We start from the raw sequence: 20789 nt of genomic DNA, 5'->3' as shown, positions 1-20789 counted from the left end.
GTTTTTGTGTTCTAAACCTATTGCCATTTTACAACTTATATTCAAATTAATTGATGGCCAATTCTCTGATTTATTCTTTCGTTACTATTCTTTAGTTACTACTTTGGTTACTAGTATTCGAAATTAATATTGAAATAATGAGATCCCGTTATTACAACAATAAATATATATTAACAACAGCATTTATTTTAGGGTATATAGTTTACAAATAACCACAACCGATCAGACGAAAAATAGGAGTAATATAATAAAAAGTTAAAATAACTTTTAAAAAATTAATGCGTATAAATAATAGAATACAGCTACGAAGAAAGTTAACATATCACTATAGCGCACTTTATAATCCCAACACTATTACCATTTTCATAGCACCAATAACATCGTCCTTCTAAAGGTATATATTCAAGTCAACAGATGGTCAACTCTTTGATTTATTCTCCCTTGGCTACTAGTAAGGGAAATTGATATTCAAATAATGAGGTCACATTAATACAACAATAACTTTATATTAACAATAATATTTATTTCAGGGTATACAGTTTACAAATAACCATAACCGATCAGACGTAAAACAAAAGTAATCTATTAAAAGTTAAAAAATCTTCAAGAAAATTAATTTGTATAAATAATAGAATACAGCTACGAAGAAAGTAATTTTTATTATTCTGTCTACGACAAACAAGCTAAAATTAAAAATATTTAAAAAAATTTTAATATTTTATCTATAGAGTACTTACATTTTCATGTTCCTTTTTGCAGCTGGCAACATATCATCAGTTTCCTTGAATATCTCACGTCTCGAATATAACATGCATTTTTCCAAATACTTTGGTATGTCAATGCCCTCGGCATCAACCTATGGTTTAAACAGGTTACCATTAATTCGACAAGACAAGTTTATTTATGATTAAGATTAAGATTATATGATGTTTTGATCCATATGAATAATCTATTTCTATTACTCATTCGAATAAACAATGAATCATTCATTTAGTTTTATTACAAATACTACCTACCCACTCTCAATTATTAGCTATCTATTATATTATCATCATATATAATATAGAATAATCTCTCGGAAGATCTAACAAATAGTCTTTACTTTCTTCTGAAACAAACTATTTTAACTAAAGAAAAGGTATTTACCATTATTCACCGCTAGGAACAAAGGACGACTTTCAGTGAAGACATGCTATCTGCAGTGATATTTGGAATTAATTACAATATGGAATAGAATTACATTGGATTGCCAATTGTTCCAAAGTTACGAAAAATACCCCTTGGGATTTGGTTGACGAAAGCGAACAAATAAATCATTGAAATACAATCTCTTCGAAGTTGCCGAAATCCCATCTAAATTGCTGTACCCCTAATTCGTGGATTTTAGGAATTAGAACATTTTGAAGTTAAATAAACTAACTCTTTAATTAGTTTACTTGAATCTAAATAGAACTGTCAGGGTGTTCGGAGACCAAAGATGGATTGAATTTGTTGAAAGTACTGGTCAATCACGCAAATCAAAATTTAAAATGTATATCTCTATACAGTTTTATACAGTATACATTCGATCATCAGAATCATTACAAATAATATAAGATTTATAAACAATGACTTCATTTCCACATCAAAAGTATGATAATTCCGAGTTAGTTAAATGACATTTTAACTTGAAGAGTATTAATATAAACAGAAGAATACTTACTTTGTAATTCGATTTTTCCTTAGAGTTCATTCTTCTTCTTACACTTAATACAAAATCTGTTTTGAAATTCCAAGCTTTTGTGGTATAAAATTCGAACATTTCTTGACCCTTATGTAGTTTTTGGTTTACCTTAATCAACCTAAATATAATTTTTGTATAAAGATATAATTTTAGTGATCATGTTACAACATTTTACTTACACAGGAGGATATCCCAAGCAAACTAGAAAGGCGTCTATAAGTAATGCCGGGAATATTTGGAATAATATAAAGTTAAAATAGTGCCAAAGCTTATTTTTTGTCATGACACCGCCTGGGTACCACATTATTCCATTAAATGGTATTCGATTGTAAATAACTTCTTTTCCCATTTCTATAATTTCTTCCCAGTTCAGTTTGACATCTTCAAGAGGTACGCAGAGATTGAAAACATTTTGTTTTCTGTTATGGACAATATATTAGTATTACATTATGAAAAGTGGTATATGGCAGATATTATTAACAGCAATATTGTTTTAATATTTCATTTATCATAAGAACATAATTTAACTCAAATTTGTTGAAAAATAAATACATTTTTAGGACTATATATTTGTTTTTTTAATCGGCTTATTTTTATGAAACTATTGAACAACTTAGATACCTAGGCACCACCACATTTTTCCCATAATATTTTAATTATTTTTTTTTATCAATATACGTTTGTAACTTCTTTGAGATAATGGATTTTGAAAGTCACAGTATTAGTCGTTGAATTTTTAATTGTTAGGACTAGATTGATATTTGTAAACAATATACTTTAAGTTCATAGTACGAGTTTGACATAGTGTCCTACAACATTCCAGCAAAAGTTGGTATAGTGTAATTCTGAAAATAATTAATTTATTGTTTGGTGTCTTTTTCCAGAATTTAAAACGGAGATTAATGAAAATGAAATAATTTTTACTAAGTAATAATTATCATGAATATATTGTAATTCGGTACTGTATTTGTTGATTATTATTGGTCAATATGAATTAAATATTGGGTAAAAGAGAAATTATAATAATATATTATTCGTGAAATTAGGTTAAATTGCTTTTAGAACTGAATATTCACTAAAAAATCTTGATTCTGAAAGGTTACTTCTGAAAAATAGCTACTATTTTATTATTAAATTACTGAATTGCCAAAAATCGAGGCACAATATTAAATAAAATAGTAATATTTATATTTTTAAGACAGTTTAAATGAAATATTAAAAAAATATTTGTATATATTTACAGAGAAATTCTCTCAAATACTTCAATCTATATATAAAAATTCAGTTTCCGTATATTTGTGTCTTCAAAATTAGGAAAGTGTTGGTTTGTCTAGAAATGTTTCCGCAATATTGTATTTTAATAGAAAAATATTTTTTTTACTATTTATTTTGAAAACAGAAGAAAAGAATTAAAGAAAAATAATCAGAAGGATTTTAAATTACGTTAGCAAATTACTGTACATTTATTATATTTTTCCTTTTTCATTGTTTTGTATAATTGTATATTGAATTAATTTGTTTTATTATTTAACCTGTATGTTTTCGAACATCAAAATATTAATTACTTCTATTAAGATTGTTGCAGTCAATTTTTATTTTGCGTAATTCTTCTCCAAGGTTCAGATGTAGGCCGCCATACTCGACGCACAAACAGAACGTTAATGATTATTTCAAGTTATGTAACGGTTATTACGAAGATGGTTTTCGAGTTCAAACGATTTCTATTGATACACATTACGCTGGTCTACTAGTTGTACTCCAGAATATAATTTCAAATGTTATAAGATCTTCTCGTAAATTGGTTGTAAAAAATTTGATAATTTTTATTAGAATGCAATGTTTTGTAAAAAATTCTGGTCAATCCGCTTTCTACTTTCTGAGATTTTCGGACAAAATATCTCGATTTTTTATTTACGAGTACAAATATGTGGTTTCTTACCGTCTAGTTAAATAGTCCCAGACACAAATTAACATACCGTTAACTGTTGCGTCTGCTGGTATGAGATTGGCATATGATTTACTATCCATATACATTGATCTAATTACTCCTTTCCCTGCTCCAATGAAAATACCCATGGGGCTGTGCAAGTTGTTAAAGAACCCTGGTATTGGTTCAGTTAATGTTGGGATTACTGGAATTGATATATTTGAATATAATATACGTTGTAATACATAACAAAATATATTTTAACTTTCTAATTCATTCATTTTTCAGCTCATTAGTGGCTTCTTGTAGAAGTATTTGTTTTTAGTTATTTAGGTGACGACCTTTTGGCGAAAATTATTTATTCTTGTAAATCATACATTTTTTTCTATATATATTTTAGAGCAAAAATAATTCATATCTTGATGAGTCAATTTTGCTTACCTACGGCTGGCCGTAATATAATAGCTGGTATTTTTCCTTGTTCTCTGTTAACTAAATCTTCAGCTAGTGCTTTTGAAAATGTATACGTATTAGGACAATCTCCCAGGATTCTATTAAACAATTAAATATTATGATATACCTTGTAAAATCAAAAATATATGAAACAAAATAGGTAACGAAATCGATCGATTAGTCTTCAGTCGATTATGTAATACGATTAAGTATTAATGTATATAACATTATTATTGAATGAGTTGTTATGTTTAGTTATGGTGTGTATACTATCACGGTCAGCATTTTCTCCTCCGTCACTATTTTTTTATTTAGTATTTATAGTGTTCCTATCACGATTTTTTATTCGAATTATATATATTTCGTTGGAATCAAAAATCTATAATAATTGTACATGCTAAGATTTAGAACTGCTCCGGATAAATTAATTCTTCCAGTAATGTTTCTATTGATTTCATCTTGTTTTACCCTACTTTTACGTATTAGGGTTTTTTTAATTATTATTATCATTATGTCATGTCATTGAGAACGATTTCCTAACTTCAAAATATAATAATACTAGCATATTGCTATAGCCCCTCCAATAAAACAGCCAATGCAAGTCATATATGATGTAATACATTGCTAATTGCAGTTTATAATAATGTAAAATTCGTTTTAAACCCGGATGTGATTTTTCCTTCTTGAGAAATATTTCTTTTTTAAGAGATATAATCAGCCTATAGAGTCTTATTTGTGTTGGTACTAGTGGACCATGTTACCAAATATCTGCAAATTTCCTTGAAACATTAGTGATATAATTAAAGGTTTTAAACCAGCAAATATAAACCCAAATTCTAAGTCGCTATAGCAGCTTTGCGACGTTATGACGTCATGAATTTATTTGACGTACATTGGCTTTTTTATTAATCGGTCTATAGTTAATATATTCTCCAAATATTTCAAAGTTCATTAAACAATATACAACTTTCTGGTGCCTTCGAGGCTTTGCGAGAGTTTGTGAATCTTCTCTGGGCTTCAACTACGACCTTTTTTAATGCGGAACTCATGTTGAGCTTCTTTTTGAATCTAATTTTATGAAATTAGTTCAAAATTATTGTATGGTCAATATTTACTTCCGCAGAGATGTCGCCAGATGAAATATATCGATTTTCTTTGATACATTTTGGAAATATCTAGAATGAAAACCACCAAACCAATGCAGACCCCATTTAAGCACTTATTATTCAGTATTTTTTATTCTTTTGGGAAGTAAAATAAAATTTAGTGAGTGTCCATATTTATAAATGTAATTAACTTTTGACGAATGACGCTTGATATGATCCATATCGCTTTTTAACACACACATTTATAGACAAGACGGAGGGCTTTACAATCGATTTTATACATTAGATATATTGTGATTATTATTATTATTAATTACAGTTGTTGTTTTAAACATACTTTTTAGAGAATTTCTCCAGGGCATCATCTTTGATCCAACTCAATCCATTAAGGACTTCATTTGGATCAGCAGGTGGTGGGTACGGCTTTTCTTCTAGTTCAGCAACATGTGGAAATGCGTATGCTGTTGAAACGTGAACGAATAACTGTAAACAAATATAAAAATATACAATAAAACAAAAATATTTATAATATATATTTAAGAAAATATTTTAATAGTTAAAATTTTACCATAAATCGTTGTAACAGCTTTCATCTGAAATGATGTTACTAACAAAGGTATTACATTTTGTAATATTGATATATTTCCAGTTATTTTATGATTATTATCGTGGAATATTACTCGATATTAATATCTCAACTTCAAGTTGTCATTTGAATCATTGCGTAATTAGTTATATTACTTGTTTGATGGTGAACTAAATTATCTTAAATTTGATAAATAATTTATATAGACTATAACATATTGAAATACTTTGATAAGTTGAAATTGACAATTTAATGAAAAATTAACAGTGGCATTTAAAAAAAATATCTTCCTGGAGAGTAATTAAAATAATTTTTCACATAAACATAAATTATGTTATTAGCAATTCGAATCAGATCTTTGTCGGAAATCAGATGGCAATGAACCAGATCTTTGTTTAAATTAGATTATTTTGAAAGAAATTTAAAGATTTAAATCTTATAGCTTTTATGAGCTATTCTAATGAAAGAAAGTTTAAATAGGCATGATAGTAACCGCAGGACGCTTGAAATTGTAACGGTACTACTAGGTTTTTGGTTAAATTAATCTCTCAAATCATAATACATTTACGAGGGACGTTATTAAGATCTTCATTCGAATAACAATAAAGAATTAGGTTGCAATTCGAAGTTAATCTTATCAAAAGTTTATTGAAAATATATTTTTAATCATTTATAGATTTTAGTATTAACCGAGCTCTGCGTTCTTACTGTAATTGCTCTAAGGCAGATGCAGATCTAGTGTAGGTTTGTTCTAAAAATAGATATTCCATTTCCGATTTTTTAATTTTTCCTGCAACATTCTATTATACCGAGGTACGGTGAAAAGTTCTCAGTTATCATTTGTTCGTATAGCTATTCTCCCGATTTGGCACCATCGGAACTTGAGGTGTGTGTTTTCTCTTGTATTACTGATGCCTGGTACTGGAAGTCCTGAAGTTTTCCCAATTGAACCCGTTGAGATTCACAATAGTTCTCAAGCCATTGTTTTGCGGTATGTTTTGCGATATCCTGAAGAGTGACAGAAGCCTCAGCAACATCCGTACATCCTTTATCAGTATTCGTATTAGCGAATATCATCAACGAACATCAAAAAGGCCAAGGAGGTCTCACCATTATATTGACATATCCTTGGTGAACACCAGCTCGGATCTCAAATGGATTTAACAAACCATTTTGCACTCGCATATAGGTAATGGAACAATCGTAAGAAGTTTTAGGGGAAAATGTTTAGCTTCCATGAGCTCGCGTAGCGTGCAAATCTTATCTACGCAACCTTGAGTGGTCTAAAATTCGCCTGTTCTAATCGGCTTGGCTCCTTGCGAGCTCTTGAAGCCTTATTTGCATGATCTTCATAAACACCTTTTCTATTATTGATAGGAGACTTAATCTTAATTAATCTTTAATCTAATCTTTCTAATGAAATCTATAAGATACAATTTATTAAAACCAATTATTAAAAAATAATTGATTTCTTTTTACTATACCTAATATTAAATTTTAAATATATCTTAAAAAAACATAAAATTTATTGTTTATATTTACATGGTTCTTACCTGTAGTTTCTTACACTGCTTCGCTAGGTCCAGCATATATTTTGTTCCTCTGGTATTGACGGTAACTGCATATTTGAGAGTGTCATCAAATCTCGTTGTTGCTGCCGAATGGAAAATAAGTTCCGCTTCATTGGCGATAATTTGGCGATCGTGCTCTGATATTCCTAAATTTTCCTGAGATACATCTCCGCTAATTATCTGACATTTCTTCAAGGATTTTGGATCTAGTTTTGAAAAAACCTGAATGTGAAAATACAAACATATATATACAAGGAAGATAAAAGCTTAACTAATTACATAGAGGCATATTCTTAAAATAAACTGATTTTTGTGTAAATATTTCTCAATTTTGTAGAAACTAAAATCGTTTTAAAAATGCTATAAAATCGTATTTGAATGACAAATATGTAAATTGTACTAATTTGAATTCTTAAAAATGTTGTTAAATAAAACATAAAATGTTATTTGCTTACTTTGCGTGAATACCATATAGTTGAATAAAATCTTCAAGAATGTTTAATACTATTTTATTATTGTAAGGTGTGATATTTTTCTTATTTCCGAATAATATTATAAAACACTTGTGGATTATACACTTCTTTTTTTGATTCAAAGTGTAGTTATAGCTAACAAAAGTTAATAATACGTGTTAAAAATATGTGAAAATCTACATGAATTAAAAATGGAATATAACGAAAAGAACAATATTTGGGCAATATGACAGGTGAGGTAAGACATATTAGCGAGTATTTTAGCATATTTATAGTATTATATAACGATATGGTTTCACCAGGTTTTAGTTGTTCATATTGTCTATGCCGTTCTGATATCACCTGTTCAACCACTGTACGTGTATAAATTTTTATTTTAACTATTTTTTTTGTATTTAAAATAAGTTATACAATATTTTAACATATGATAGGAAACTATTTAAAATATTTGCTGAGAAAAACTGTTTTAGGCAAAAGTAATCTCCACCATTTTTTTCTATTTTTTCGCATTTTTTTCTGGCAACATAACGAAATTGCATAGAAAAAATGATATCGACTTTTAACAAATTTATTCATTTATCAATCTGCTTTTATCTTTGTTCAGTAAGCTATATTTGTGTACTTTCCAAATTATGCTACGTTGAATTATAACAGGTCAATTGAAAAGTCCCCGAAAATTTCTTCCCAGCGAGCATTCTTTTGAGATCTGAGAACAGAAAATAGTCGCTGGGGGCCAGATCTGGAGAACGCGGGGCGGAATCAATTTGAAGCCGAATTCATGGATTCTTGCCATCGTTTTCATTGACTTGTGACATGGTGCATTGTCTTGGTGAAGCAGCACTTTCCTTTTCTTCAAATGCGGCCGTTTTTCGGCAATTTCGTCTTTTAAACAGTCCAAAAACGCTATGTAATAGTGGCTGTTGATGGTCTTTCCTTTTTTAAGGTAGTCAATGAAAATTATTCCATGCGCATCCCAAAATACAGACGCCATAACCTTGCCAGCCGACTGCTGCCACTCGGATGACTGTCGAATGGACTTCGGAGTGAAATGATGGAGCCATGTTTCATCCATTGTCACATATCAGAAACTCGGGTTTATTACGCTTGATAATCTCCAAACACTGCTCCGAATCATCAACCCGTCGTTGTTTTTGGTCAAAAGTGAGCTCGCCCGGCACCCACTTTGGACAGAGCTTTCTCATACCCAAATATTATGAATTCGTGAATGATATGATGTACATGTTCAGTTGATATTTTTAGATACGATATATCTTGATATGAGTATTTGCTATTTAATTCAATTGCAATTTATATCAAATTCATTGTCATTCAAAAAAAAGAAAATCATTTCGTGGATTTTTTAAATGTTTTTGTAGGTAACAACCTCATTTGGGCGTTCACTGGGACAGTGTCCGGAAGCCAAGTTTTTGCTTCAACTGTATTTTTCCATTCAAAAAGTAATATTTTATCAACACGCGAAATTCCTTTTTATCCATTTTTTTCACAATAACAAAAATTGCTCAAAATGCTATAATTCACAAACTAATAATCGAGCAGCTGTCAAATTTATACACGCTTCTTTTGAGGGAATGGGACTTTTCAATTGACCTGTTATGAGTGATAATTAGAAGGCACTTTAACGTTTATAATGTAGCTTCGCCAAGTGTTACATAGTCCACAAGTTATTTATACATTAGAAATAGGTTTATCCCCAAAAGTGAACCTGATTTATTGCATTTGATCCTGAAATGACTATTATTACACTGTTAAAACTAAGCTTCCAGTGGATAAAATGGTATAATATTGCTGTAGATTCCACGAAAATAGTGAGCCTCCAGATTGGATTTCTTTTAATAAAACATGAAAAATAATGATAAATTTTAAAAGAAAATTTGAAAAAATATTATTAGTCCAGGATATCTATATCGACACCGAAACGGAATATTCATAGCCATAAAGTGTTGCTATGCATAGATGAATTATGAAGGTGTAGTGAATGAAGAGCTACTCAAACTCAAAGAAACCATTATTTAAAATATTGTTTCATTATTGTTAAGCAGACAACAATTAAATGACGACATTAGAGTCGAACGACATCTTACTGAAAAAATATTAGCAATAGCAATTCATTATCTTGTTTGACAACGTTCAAGCACATATTGCAAGTAGTTTGAAAGGCAAGCTCGACCACACAACTTGTTAATGTCGGTGCAACTAGCCTGGCACATGATTTCGAAATACTGAAGAAGGGTGAAAATGGATCGTTGATAGGATTGCTGCCAAAGCAACATGGTTATTGCGACATCATATTACCGTGTTTCTAGAAATTTTATTATATTAATTATTTAATTTAATTAATTTTTTAGTTGATTTATTATGAATAAATGCAATTTTGTAGTAAAAAAACGGTCAAAGTACATGTAAGTACCTAACATATATGTTGAAAATTAGAGTTCTTTTATTAAATCTGAGTTTTCTTTATATTTTATATATAAATAAATAATGAATAAATAGAACTCTTATGTTAATAAAGCGTGCACTATATATACGGAAATAGTTTTCAATCAGATATGCTTACCACATGATTAAATAAATCCTTAAGTCTCTGATCGGAAGTTTTTCCTTTCTTTTCTCTAATTAAGAGGTAGAGCTTTTTTACTTCAGTGACGCGAAGTAACTTTTCTATGAGCAACTTTCCTAGGAAACCAGTAGCTCCAGATATAAAAATCGTTTTACATTTAAAAGTGTTGGCGATACGATCAATATCATCAGGAACTGCCTCAAATGACATATTTCTGAAATATAAAAAATGCATTGTATAAAATGTTTCTCTAGAATTTTTTATGCTTAATTACATGCAATATTGAAATTGAGCGGTTGCGAGTCGAATATATTACGGCAAAAAAATGTATTAAAATTGTAACCGGAAAATCCTTTGTATGTGTATGCATAAAGCTGCTATTTTACTATTAAGACACCGATGTTTCGATTCCAATTGTAGCATACATTTAAGGTAGATTTTATTGCACACAACGTGAGAGATACGTCCCCGTGTATTCGAAGGAACAAAGTGGTATGTTTATGTTATATTTAGAGATAAGTGAGAAATTATTTATATTAGACTAGCAACCCGGCCCGGCTTCGCACGGGTGCAATGCTGATACTAAATTAAATACACTACAGAAAAAATATGAACGTTGTATATAAAAACATAGCGGCCCGCTCCGGCACGGGCATAAAATATATACGCCTATGTCACTCAATGAAAACATGATTAAAATCGATCCAGTATTTTTGGTTCATTCATTACTACCCTTGGCCTGCACGCATTAAATTTGGAGTAAAACAATTCCTCTTCCCCTATACTTACTATGAAGATTTCCTGCTATCTTTGGAATATCTAAATTCATACAATTTTTATTACATTACACATTTTTAAACGCAAATTTTAAATTTGTAATATCTCCGAAAATATTTGTTTAATTTACATGCTGTAAGGAACCATATTGATCTATATTAATTGCACACTGTATTTAAGGTACTTCATTCGATAAGGATTAATGCCGTATTGCTTAAAATAGCTTCGTAAATAAGCTCAAAAAGTAAACAATAAAAATGGTTAATGTGGGTTATCCCTAAAAGATAAACATATACCATCGCGGACTTTTTTGTAGACCTTTTTATGGTGTACAATACTGTAGTACATTAATTTGATCTAACTCGTAGGGTTAGGCAGCGTTTTTGCTAATTGCTAAATAAGCCTAAAAAAATAGGTTAATTTACGACATCACGTTAGAAACCTCTAAAATTAGCAATGTTGCCTTAGTATATTATGCATGTATTATACATATAAACCTTCCTCTTGAATCACTCTATCTATTGAAAAAAACCGCATCAAAATCCGTTGCGTAGTTTTAAAGATTTAAGCGCACATATGGATATAGGGACAGAAAAGGCGACTTTGTTTTATACTATGTAGTGATATCGGAAAGTCATTACTATTTTTATTTTCAAAAAAAACTGTATCATTTTCAAAAAATGGAAACATTTATATTAAGTAGTGGCCATTTGATTCTATACATCTTGCCCAGTTTTCAGGCAGTTTGTGAATGCCATCCCAAAAAAAAACCGTTTATCCTTTAAGCAAAACCATTCATCGAGCCATTTCCTAACTGCTTCGAAATTGACAAAGTACACTCTGCAAACGCGTGTCTCGTTGATGCAAAAAGTTGTTAGTTGGACGGAGCAAGGTCTGGAGGGTACGGTGGGTGCGATAATATACCCCAATTAAGTGCTGTCAACGCAACTCTTCCTTGACTGAGGTTTTCTAATTTTTTTACTGTTAACTATTACCTGTTTCACCAATTCGTAATTCACAACGCTACTCTGGTCCCATCAAAGATAGAGCATTGTTTTGCACATCGAACGATGATTTTCAAAGTGTTAGTTTGGCAAAATAGAACATATATTGCTTTGAAGTTTGATGTCAGTAGAATAAAATTAAATATGTGTCAAATCATAATATTGCATACTTAAGCCTAGCGACATAAGTTAGAAAAATCGGCAATGACTTTCCGCTATACCTGGTATACAGATATTAAGATACAGATACTTTTTTTCTACACTAATTATCTTGGCTCAGGCAAGTAGACAGTCAGACAAATGGTAATACCTTGATAGTTGCTCTGGATCTTTTTTTATCATTCTATCATCAATGAGAACTTATTTCATACTTTAGAGCTAATTTTGTCAAAAATTTATATAATATTACAAATATTACTTAATACCGGAAGCTATGTTTGCCGCTGTCAATATTCTTATATAATATTCTAAGTAAACAATATATTAAATTCACGAAATTAGTTTAGCCCATAAGAAACTAGCAATAAGTTAAAATATATTATTTTATCCTTTTGTCAAACATTATTAATTAATTCATAAAAATTCAGCCTACAGAAAAAGAGTTTTGAGGATTTACTTGTAAATATCACAACAATAATTATTATAAGTTTGTAGAGAGTTTCAAATTATGGTTAAATTTAATTTTAATATCTACATTACACACACACAATTATCACAACTTAAAAAGCAGTGATAATTGCTTAATAAATAACAGAATATTGATTATAGTTGTTCGCTTGTATCTATGATGTTGAATTTTCAGACATGAATTAGTTTTAATAATAGCCTTGTTAACTCCATTTGACTTTGATAGAAAACCTTTCCCTACGTCTCTACAGCTTTCCAGTGAACAGTATTACTCATAATTTTTTTTATATAGTCGATTTTCACTTTATCTAGCATAAGCCTTCTGTAACACTTTAGGGATTCGAAACGTGACAGTTCATATTCAAAGTTCATATATAAAAATTTAAGACAAATTCTTTACTTGGTTTTTCTTCCATTACAAAAAAGTCAGTAGATTAAGATTAATTAGATAAAAATATCTTTACCAATCACTTTGAGCAGGATTTAAGCTTTTCTTTTCTTTGCCTTCATAACTTCCTCTAATAGCTAATCAATTAAAAAAAAAACGATTTTCTAAATAATAATGGCACTAGATAGTTTTTGAAAATTAACATTGAATGTCCTATCTATTATAGTTAGATACATTTAGGTCTGTTCGTGTCGATAGGGTTTACGAATCGCTAAGATTGAAAAGGTGTTAATAAGTAGGGTAGTCAATAATCTTAATTCAGATCAAATGTTCGGTTGGTATTTTCGTGTAGAAATTTGAAATTTAGAAAAAGAATCGATTTTTCATATACGCAAAGTTTTTCTTTAAATTGATTTTTTCGAGACGGTTGACGGTTAATAAATACCTAGTTAAAAATGGATAGGAAAAATATTGTTTGTGTTTTTTTTGTTCTATTTTACAGTCTCATTTTTACTAACCAGTGTTTATTTGGCCTGGACCTGTTGTTTAACGTGCTTTCCGAACTACAATCCTCGGTATTAAGCATACCGACTGGCGACTGATCAACTTGGAGATCATCCCAGAAGACATTCGGTCTTAGCCAGCCTGTTTACTGGCGTGACTCGGATCATTTTCCTTGTTGGATTTGCTTGTTGTTGCACTCTTACTTAAGGACAATCACTAATGTTAAACAATCAGAAATATACGTCCATTCCTTATCAGGATTTGCACCCGCAACTATCGCAACAGCAAGAAGAACTTTCAGTCGCCTTTACCACTGCACAAATTAAGCTGGCAGGTTTTTTAAATTTCACTTCAAAAATACCTAAAATTCATGCCTCAGAGTAGAATACTTCCTTAAGTAATAGGTCCAGTATAATATTAAACTTTATATTATATAGTATTTTTATCGGTTTCAATATATAGCCAATTTAAATATCATGTTGTCATTGGTATTAATATTCAGTATTATACAAGAGACGTTACACCACATGTTAAGAGTTACACAAGATATTCTGGTTTTCGTCTTCGTTTTAAATCTATACATTATTATGTTTCCTGAAAAATAAATAAATATGTTAATAATTACTATCGGTTCTATATATATTGGCTGAGACAGACAAGATAATTATTAATATTAAAAAAATATATAATAAGTAAATATATGCATTAGTCCTTAAAATGTTAGTTTGATTTATATTCCTCATTTAATATTTATTGGTTAATTTTTAGATGCATATTATAAATTACCTATTAGATAATTATATTAAATCGTCCGTAACAGTAATTACTTTCATAGCTTGTGAACCTGACAACGATGTTCATTATGGTTTTGTACGGTTTGTATGAGTATACACCAGAAGGAACTATTTAAAAGTGGATTTTATAAGTATGTCCTTTATGTTTAATTTTAAACTCATTATCTTTTAAACATCTAATCTTTAAATCGTTCTTTTGCATATCGTTTCCGACAAAACATAGATAATTACAAATAAATAATATTTCTGTATTTGTTGCGCGTTTTTTAAAATAAAATAGTGTACATAAAATAGTGCAAAATAAAATGCTCCATTTCTGTAAAAAATTAAACATATTTCAAGTTAGTTCTGTACATTTCGGAAAAATATTAGACTGGATATTGTCATCGTAAATTACACAAATGTGTTATTAATAATTGTATTGGTATTACTGCGTAAATCAAAGGAATTTAAAAATGTTTTTATCTTCTTCCAGACTATCACAGTGGCACCCAAGCCGTATAAAAAAACCTTTGATACACCGATAGATGATTAGTGTATCGTTTTTTTATTATATTATCATATTGAATACTTAATTAGGTTATTGGAGATTGCACTTGTTACCTTGAGGAGAATGTTAAAAAAATTGTAATATATCATAATATCTAGGTTATAGATGTAGAGGTTACACATCTGAACATCTTTTGATATTTAGGTTATCATAAGTCCATATCCATTTTCACGCAATGCTTGTTGCAGAGCCAGCATAGATGTCTATTTATTATAAATTTTCTTATTATTATTTTGAGCTTAAACATTGTACATTAAACATATTCATAAAAATCCTAAATAAAATCAAATAAACTTTGTCGGAAGTTTGGGGGAGATAAGTGTTTTTAAATTAATTTTAATATATTAAATTTAGAAATAACTCAAATTACTGAGAGTTTTTGCAAATATTAAATTCGGGATTATTCTTTTATTTCTTTAATGGATATTTATTATGAATTAGTGTGGGTTGATGTTGAAATGGACAGACCAATATATACCATTATGTATAGCATATCGTTCAATGTCCGCTGTTTTCGACTATAGAACGCTCGTGGTATACAATTCAAGTCGCCTTTGGGAAAGATGGAGCCAAACCCTCAACTATTTCTATGCGAAATGATTATCGCGGGGTTCATTGTGTAGCCTGCAATAAACTCTTGGTGGAACGATATGTTATCTAGATCCATATCGCTCAATTTGGACCAAAATAAATCGGTTATAATCGTTCTATAGCGCTTGCTGTTGAGTAGATAAAAAGAACAGACCAATAATGTCGCCGCCTCAAAATTGTCTACCAAATAGTAATTTGATGCCTTGCCACTAAGTGAGCTCATGTGTGTTGATATTGTTTCTTATACAGCAATTGTGCTCATTAACGTAACTATTAATATAATAATGTTTCCAAAGCATTCAAATAGTATCCTGTATTTTTAAAACTTGTTTACTTCCTGTAATCGTACACAAGTGTCTCTAAAAATCGTATCATGATTTTCCTTCAAGTGTTACATTATTTTTAATTATATGTTCTATTTAATGTTTAATTGGCTTTTTGTTATTTTTCAAAGCAAATGTCTTGTTGTCCAAATTGATGTGATATTTTTGAAGTTTTACTTGTGGACCTCATACAACACATCGGAAATATTGTGGCGGTTTCATCAAATCAGATTAGTTAAAAACTAATGTAAATTTTCTTTGAATCCATAAAAAGACCAAAGCATTAATTTTAATCAATTTGTGAAACAGGCTTTTTATATAATAAAAATTACTGCTTTTTAAATAAGTAATTACTGGTGATGAAGTAACATCAGTAACTTTGTCAAAGAAAGATTCTCTATTAGACAATTATAAACGCATTATGTATTTTGACATAACTTTTTCGAAAAAACCTCACTTTCACATCCGATTTATTATTTTCATACATACACGAATTATACTTTGTTTTATTTTGGTTAAGTTATATTGAGGTTTGCCAAATAAATGATATCGCATACAACCCATATCAGAATCAACAATTTTATTTAATTTAAAGTTTAATAAATTTCATTCTAACATGCTTTAACAACTCAAAGTACTCTAATAATTCATTCTCACAAGATAATTTAATTTTTCATATTATATTATTTTATAATGCATTTTATAGTCATTTGGTGAATAGTAAAATTATGACACAAATATAAATTATAAAATAGAAATAATATAGAAAGGAAACACAATATATTCAGTTAGAAATTCTTTATCTTTTTGCTTCTAAAATTATAATTTTTTTCTAGTAACAAGGGCCAGATTTTCTATATTTTAACGTATATATCAAATTTTTGAACGATTGAGGCAGGTGATCTTACAAAATGGAATGAATGATATAAGTTACCTTAACCGAATCAACAGTCTAACCGTTTTATGTAAATAGAACCTTTCAATGTCAATGTGATGTCACTGTCATATTAGTTCTAATTATGAGAATGATCCATGTTTATATGGTCGTTTTAGTATTTTTGATGTTTTTCAATTTTATTGGCCAAACGTGCTTGTTGATATATATAGCCAAAGATTATTTAAAACACCACCGATGTTCTAAAAAATGATATTAAAAAAAAATGGGAGTAAGTATAAGTTTCATCACGCAAAAAATATTAATTCATATTCGATATTCAATTTTAGGTGAGTTTAGCAACAATTACAAAAGTGGAATTTTAGAAAGGCCCGAATGAACATAATTTGTTAAATATTAATTTTAGAAACGTTTACATTTAATTTATGTTAAACTAAAGTAATTTAAATAATTTTATTGAATATTAATTTATATCCATAATAATATAAAATAATATGTAAATTTTTATAATTTTTCGTAACATCGAGTTTCTTGTTGATTTAAAGGTCATTTGTGTATAATAATAAATGTATTTGATATTTCAGTTATTTACATACAGAACCTGGAAGATTGAATTGGTTGAATAAATTCGGAAGAATGAATACGGTTGTTAAAGACTAAAGAGGAAACTAAAAAAAATATTTAAACATATTAATTTAAAGCACTGGTGCGTCTAGTAGCATTATAGTGTTAGTATTTTCGAATTGTCAGTGTAAAAGCGAAATCGTGTTCGATTTTATTTATCCTGATCCTGTGGTATCGAGTGGTGTTGCTTAGTACCTGGAAAAATATAGATCCATAGGTAAATAAAAAGAAAGTTAAATTATTATTAATGTACTGGAAGATAACACCCTAAGAGATGGATTTTCTAGATCCACGAAAACATAACCCTATTTTCATGCAAATCGATAAAAGCATTTGTCAGATTATCTTACGTATCTTACGTATGTTACATTTAGATATGAATAATATCATTCAAATTCTAAATTATGTATTTCAGTTAATCGTTATGGTGTATTTTAGTTAATGTTTCTTTGATTTCATTTTGTAGGGTATTTTGAGGACTGAAAAGTTATCGTCTATTGTAAAATCTTGAAAATTAATTCACTGTCTTCATACTTATACAACAGATATAGTATAATTAATCTATAGAAAAATCATGAAAATTTTATTTGCTATAATGCCATTTTTTCATACATACTTACATAAATATATATCAAGTATTAATTCATATAATTCTAGGCGAATTTAGCAATAGTTGTGCTGAAATAATAATATTAAAATGATGCAAATTCAGATATAATTAGGAGAAAATAACAAAATTATTATTTTTATTTTTGCAGAATTATAGTTTATATGTTAATTTAAAATAATTATTTATATATATTAGCACATGTATTATTTTTAATGAATTTCTAATGAGTCTTTTAATTTTTTTGTTTTTAAATCAATAACAAATAATTGATGTTCAGATATCATTAGGTAGATGATAATTATATTTGCAACTATGTATTCAAAATATATTCTAAGTATAAGGCTATTCTATATATCAAGGTAAACTAAAATATTAAGGCTGTATTGCAAAATATATAAAATTTTGATCTGATACATGATTCTTGATATTTTACACAATAATAATTTTCCTCTTATATTTTTATATGGTTTTTTAGATTTAGGCTTAATTTTATTCGCATATTTTTTTTAAGAATTGAGAACATATTTTACCCTTTTCTGGTAAAACTGTCACTTCGGAACGAATCCGGGCACTATGGAAATACTTTTTTCAAAATTTCTGGGCGTATACTGAACTAAGTGATATTGGTAGAGCCTTTTTGTAGCCGGCTTTACTCTGTTAGGGCAGTTTTACAGAGACTGGAATAAATGATATGGTTTAATGCTACCCTGATGGGTAACATCTTTTTAATTTCTTAACCATTCCATACTTATCGTAACTAATATGACAGACTGTATATCATTCATGACTGTTTATCTGATGTCTGTTAAGGCCCACTTCTTGCACAGCTGTCTTGATTTTTTGTCTAAAAACTGACGCTAGTAAAGATCAAGGGGAAACTATTTCACCAGGACATACCATAATTGCCGTTTATAGAATGAGGTCAGTCCATACAAAGTTCAACAGGTGGCAATGCACACACAAAAAGTTAATGTGGATTTTGAGCTGTAGCTTTGTTATCCCGTCAATGGCAAAGACATAGTAACATGTAGTTCTAGCAAGAGGACCAATATCTAACTAAATCCAATATCGTGAGACTTTAAAAAAAAGTTTGATGTCACATATATATATATATATATATATCAAAAAGTCACAATCGACAGAAAATTAGGCCACTCAAACACGTGCTACATTTGAAAATTTGTGGCGAGATTTTGAACGAAATCTAGGTGTGTGGGATATACAAATAAGAGAATGTTGATAATATATCACAGAAAAATTGATGAATGTATCTTGGTTTTATTTTTTATAATGTGATATTTCTTTCTGAAATATTCTAAACAACTATCTACTAATTTTTGTTTAGTTGACCATTAATAATCATATTTTTGTAAAAGGAAACATTAAGTCAACGTAAAAATTTATTTCAGTTAGCTAGACCGAAAAATTAGTCATGGAGATATTGTTCTCAATCACCTGGTATTATATTATATATGAATTACTATAGATATGGCGTAAACACGCAAACATATTATAATATTTTAATACATTGTTAGAATATATTTTATAACCCAAAGTTTCATATATAAAGTCATAAATAAGATATGAGCAATGTTTATTTATTAATCACTTAATCATATCACTATAAACAATAAGACTAGAAAACAAATTAAGGTACCTATTCATATAAAACATTTAAAAATTAATAAATAGCAATTATTAATAATATTATTACCATAAAAGTAACCATAAAAATAAGTTAATTTAATTTAAATGAAAGAGAATTAATTTTGGTTTAAGAGGTTATGAATAAAAAATAGTTATGTAATCAATATTAAAAATGTAGACATGATTTTCAAATCAAATCAAACTAATATTCCACTATATTAACAGTATTGCAATTGGTCTAGTACTGCAGTATTTGTAGTATTGCAATAGTGACAAGAATGTATTAAATTTATTTAAAATCTTTAAATATTTTTTTACTAAATAAAACATTGAACAATTAATAATAAAACCATATACAAACGTTTAAATTTATAAAAATAATTTTTATTATTGTGTTGTAATAGTTTATTAATATAAACAAATTGTCTAACTTACCCAAAAATAAACACTAAACTTGATGTGCTTCAGAGAGTAGCAACTTTTCACTGTCCCGAATGATACTACGCGTCTATATTAAACTGGAGAAACTAGTCGACAAAAAATGCATTTCATTATAACTCGCGCTTGAAGTCCTGTCAGGGTTTCAGGGTTTATTATAAATCATAAATCATCGAAAGAGAAAAATATATTCTTTCATTGTTTTGGAAATATTGCATATAATGTAATTATGTATATAATAATGTATGTAATAATGTATTGTATGTAATTATAATGATATAATTAGGAATCAATAGCGTAGGTTGCGATTAGAAAAAAGGTATCTTTTCCTTTTTTTAAATATTACGATTGTTGCTGTTGAAAACTTTTGGAATATCTACCAAAAAAAATATTAATTCAGACAGAATAGATACAGTAGTGATTAAAGGCAAAAAAATAGTTTGTTGTAAAATTTGCTGTTAAGATCCTTAAATAATCAATAATATATTTTAATAGTATCACTTCAGTTTTTATAATAAAATTTCCATAAACATTTTCTTGTGATATTTGTGTACTACTTTCTATAGACTCCAAAAATTTCAATTAGATTAGTTATAT

The 20789-nt window shown here is 28.7% G+C and overlaps 1 protein-coding gene across 1 annotated transcript; it reads right to left on the bottom strand.

Moving 5' to 3' along the window:
* Nucleotides 1-502: 502 nt before the first annotated feature.
* On the bottom strand, nucleotides 503-20298 carry LOC143193901 (putative fatty acyl-CoA reductase CG5065). The gene is made up of 10 exons (XM_076400337.1): nucleotides 20190-20298; nucleotides 10418-10634; nucleotides 7349-7588; nucleotides 5547-5692; nucleotides 4092-4201; nucleotides 3663-3855; nucleotides 1903-2142; nucleotides 1703-1841; nucleotides 738-856; nucleotides 503-683 (listed from the first exon to the last, which is right to left on the bottom strand). Exons 2-10 carry the CDS (start codon nucleotides 10628-10630, stop codon nucleotides 593-595), a joined length of 1491 nt encoding a protein of 496 aa, XP_076256452.1. The 5' UTR covers nucleotides 10631-10634; nucleotides 20190-20298; the 3' UTR covers nucleotides 503-592.
* Nucleotides 20299-20789: the final 491 nt, after the last annotated feature.

Source organism: Rhynchophorus ferrugineus, unplaced genomic scaffold (assembly GCF_030347505.1).
Source record: "Rhynchophorus ferrugineus isolate W39M unplaced genomic scaffold, kcgeb_rfMv2 rfM3, whole genome shotgun sequence".
Lineage (NCBI taxonomy): Eukaryota > Metazoa > Arthropoda > Insecta > Coleoptera > Curculionidae > Rhynchophorus > Rhynchophorus ferrugineus.
The sequence above is the reverse complement of the archived record's forward strand: the minus strand, read 5'-3'. Positions and strand labels throughout refer to the sequence as shown.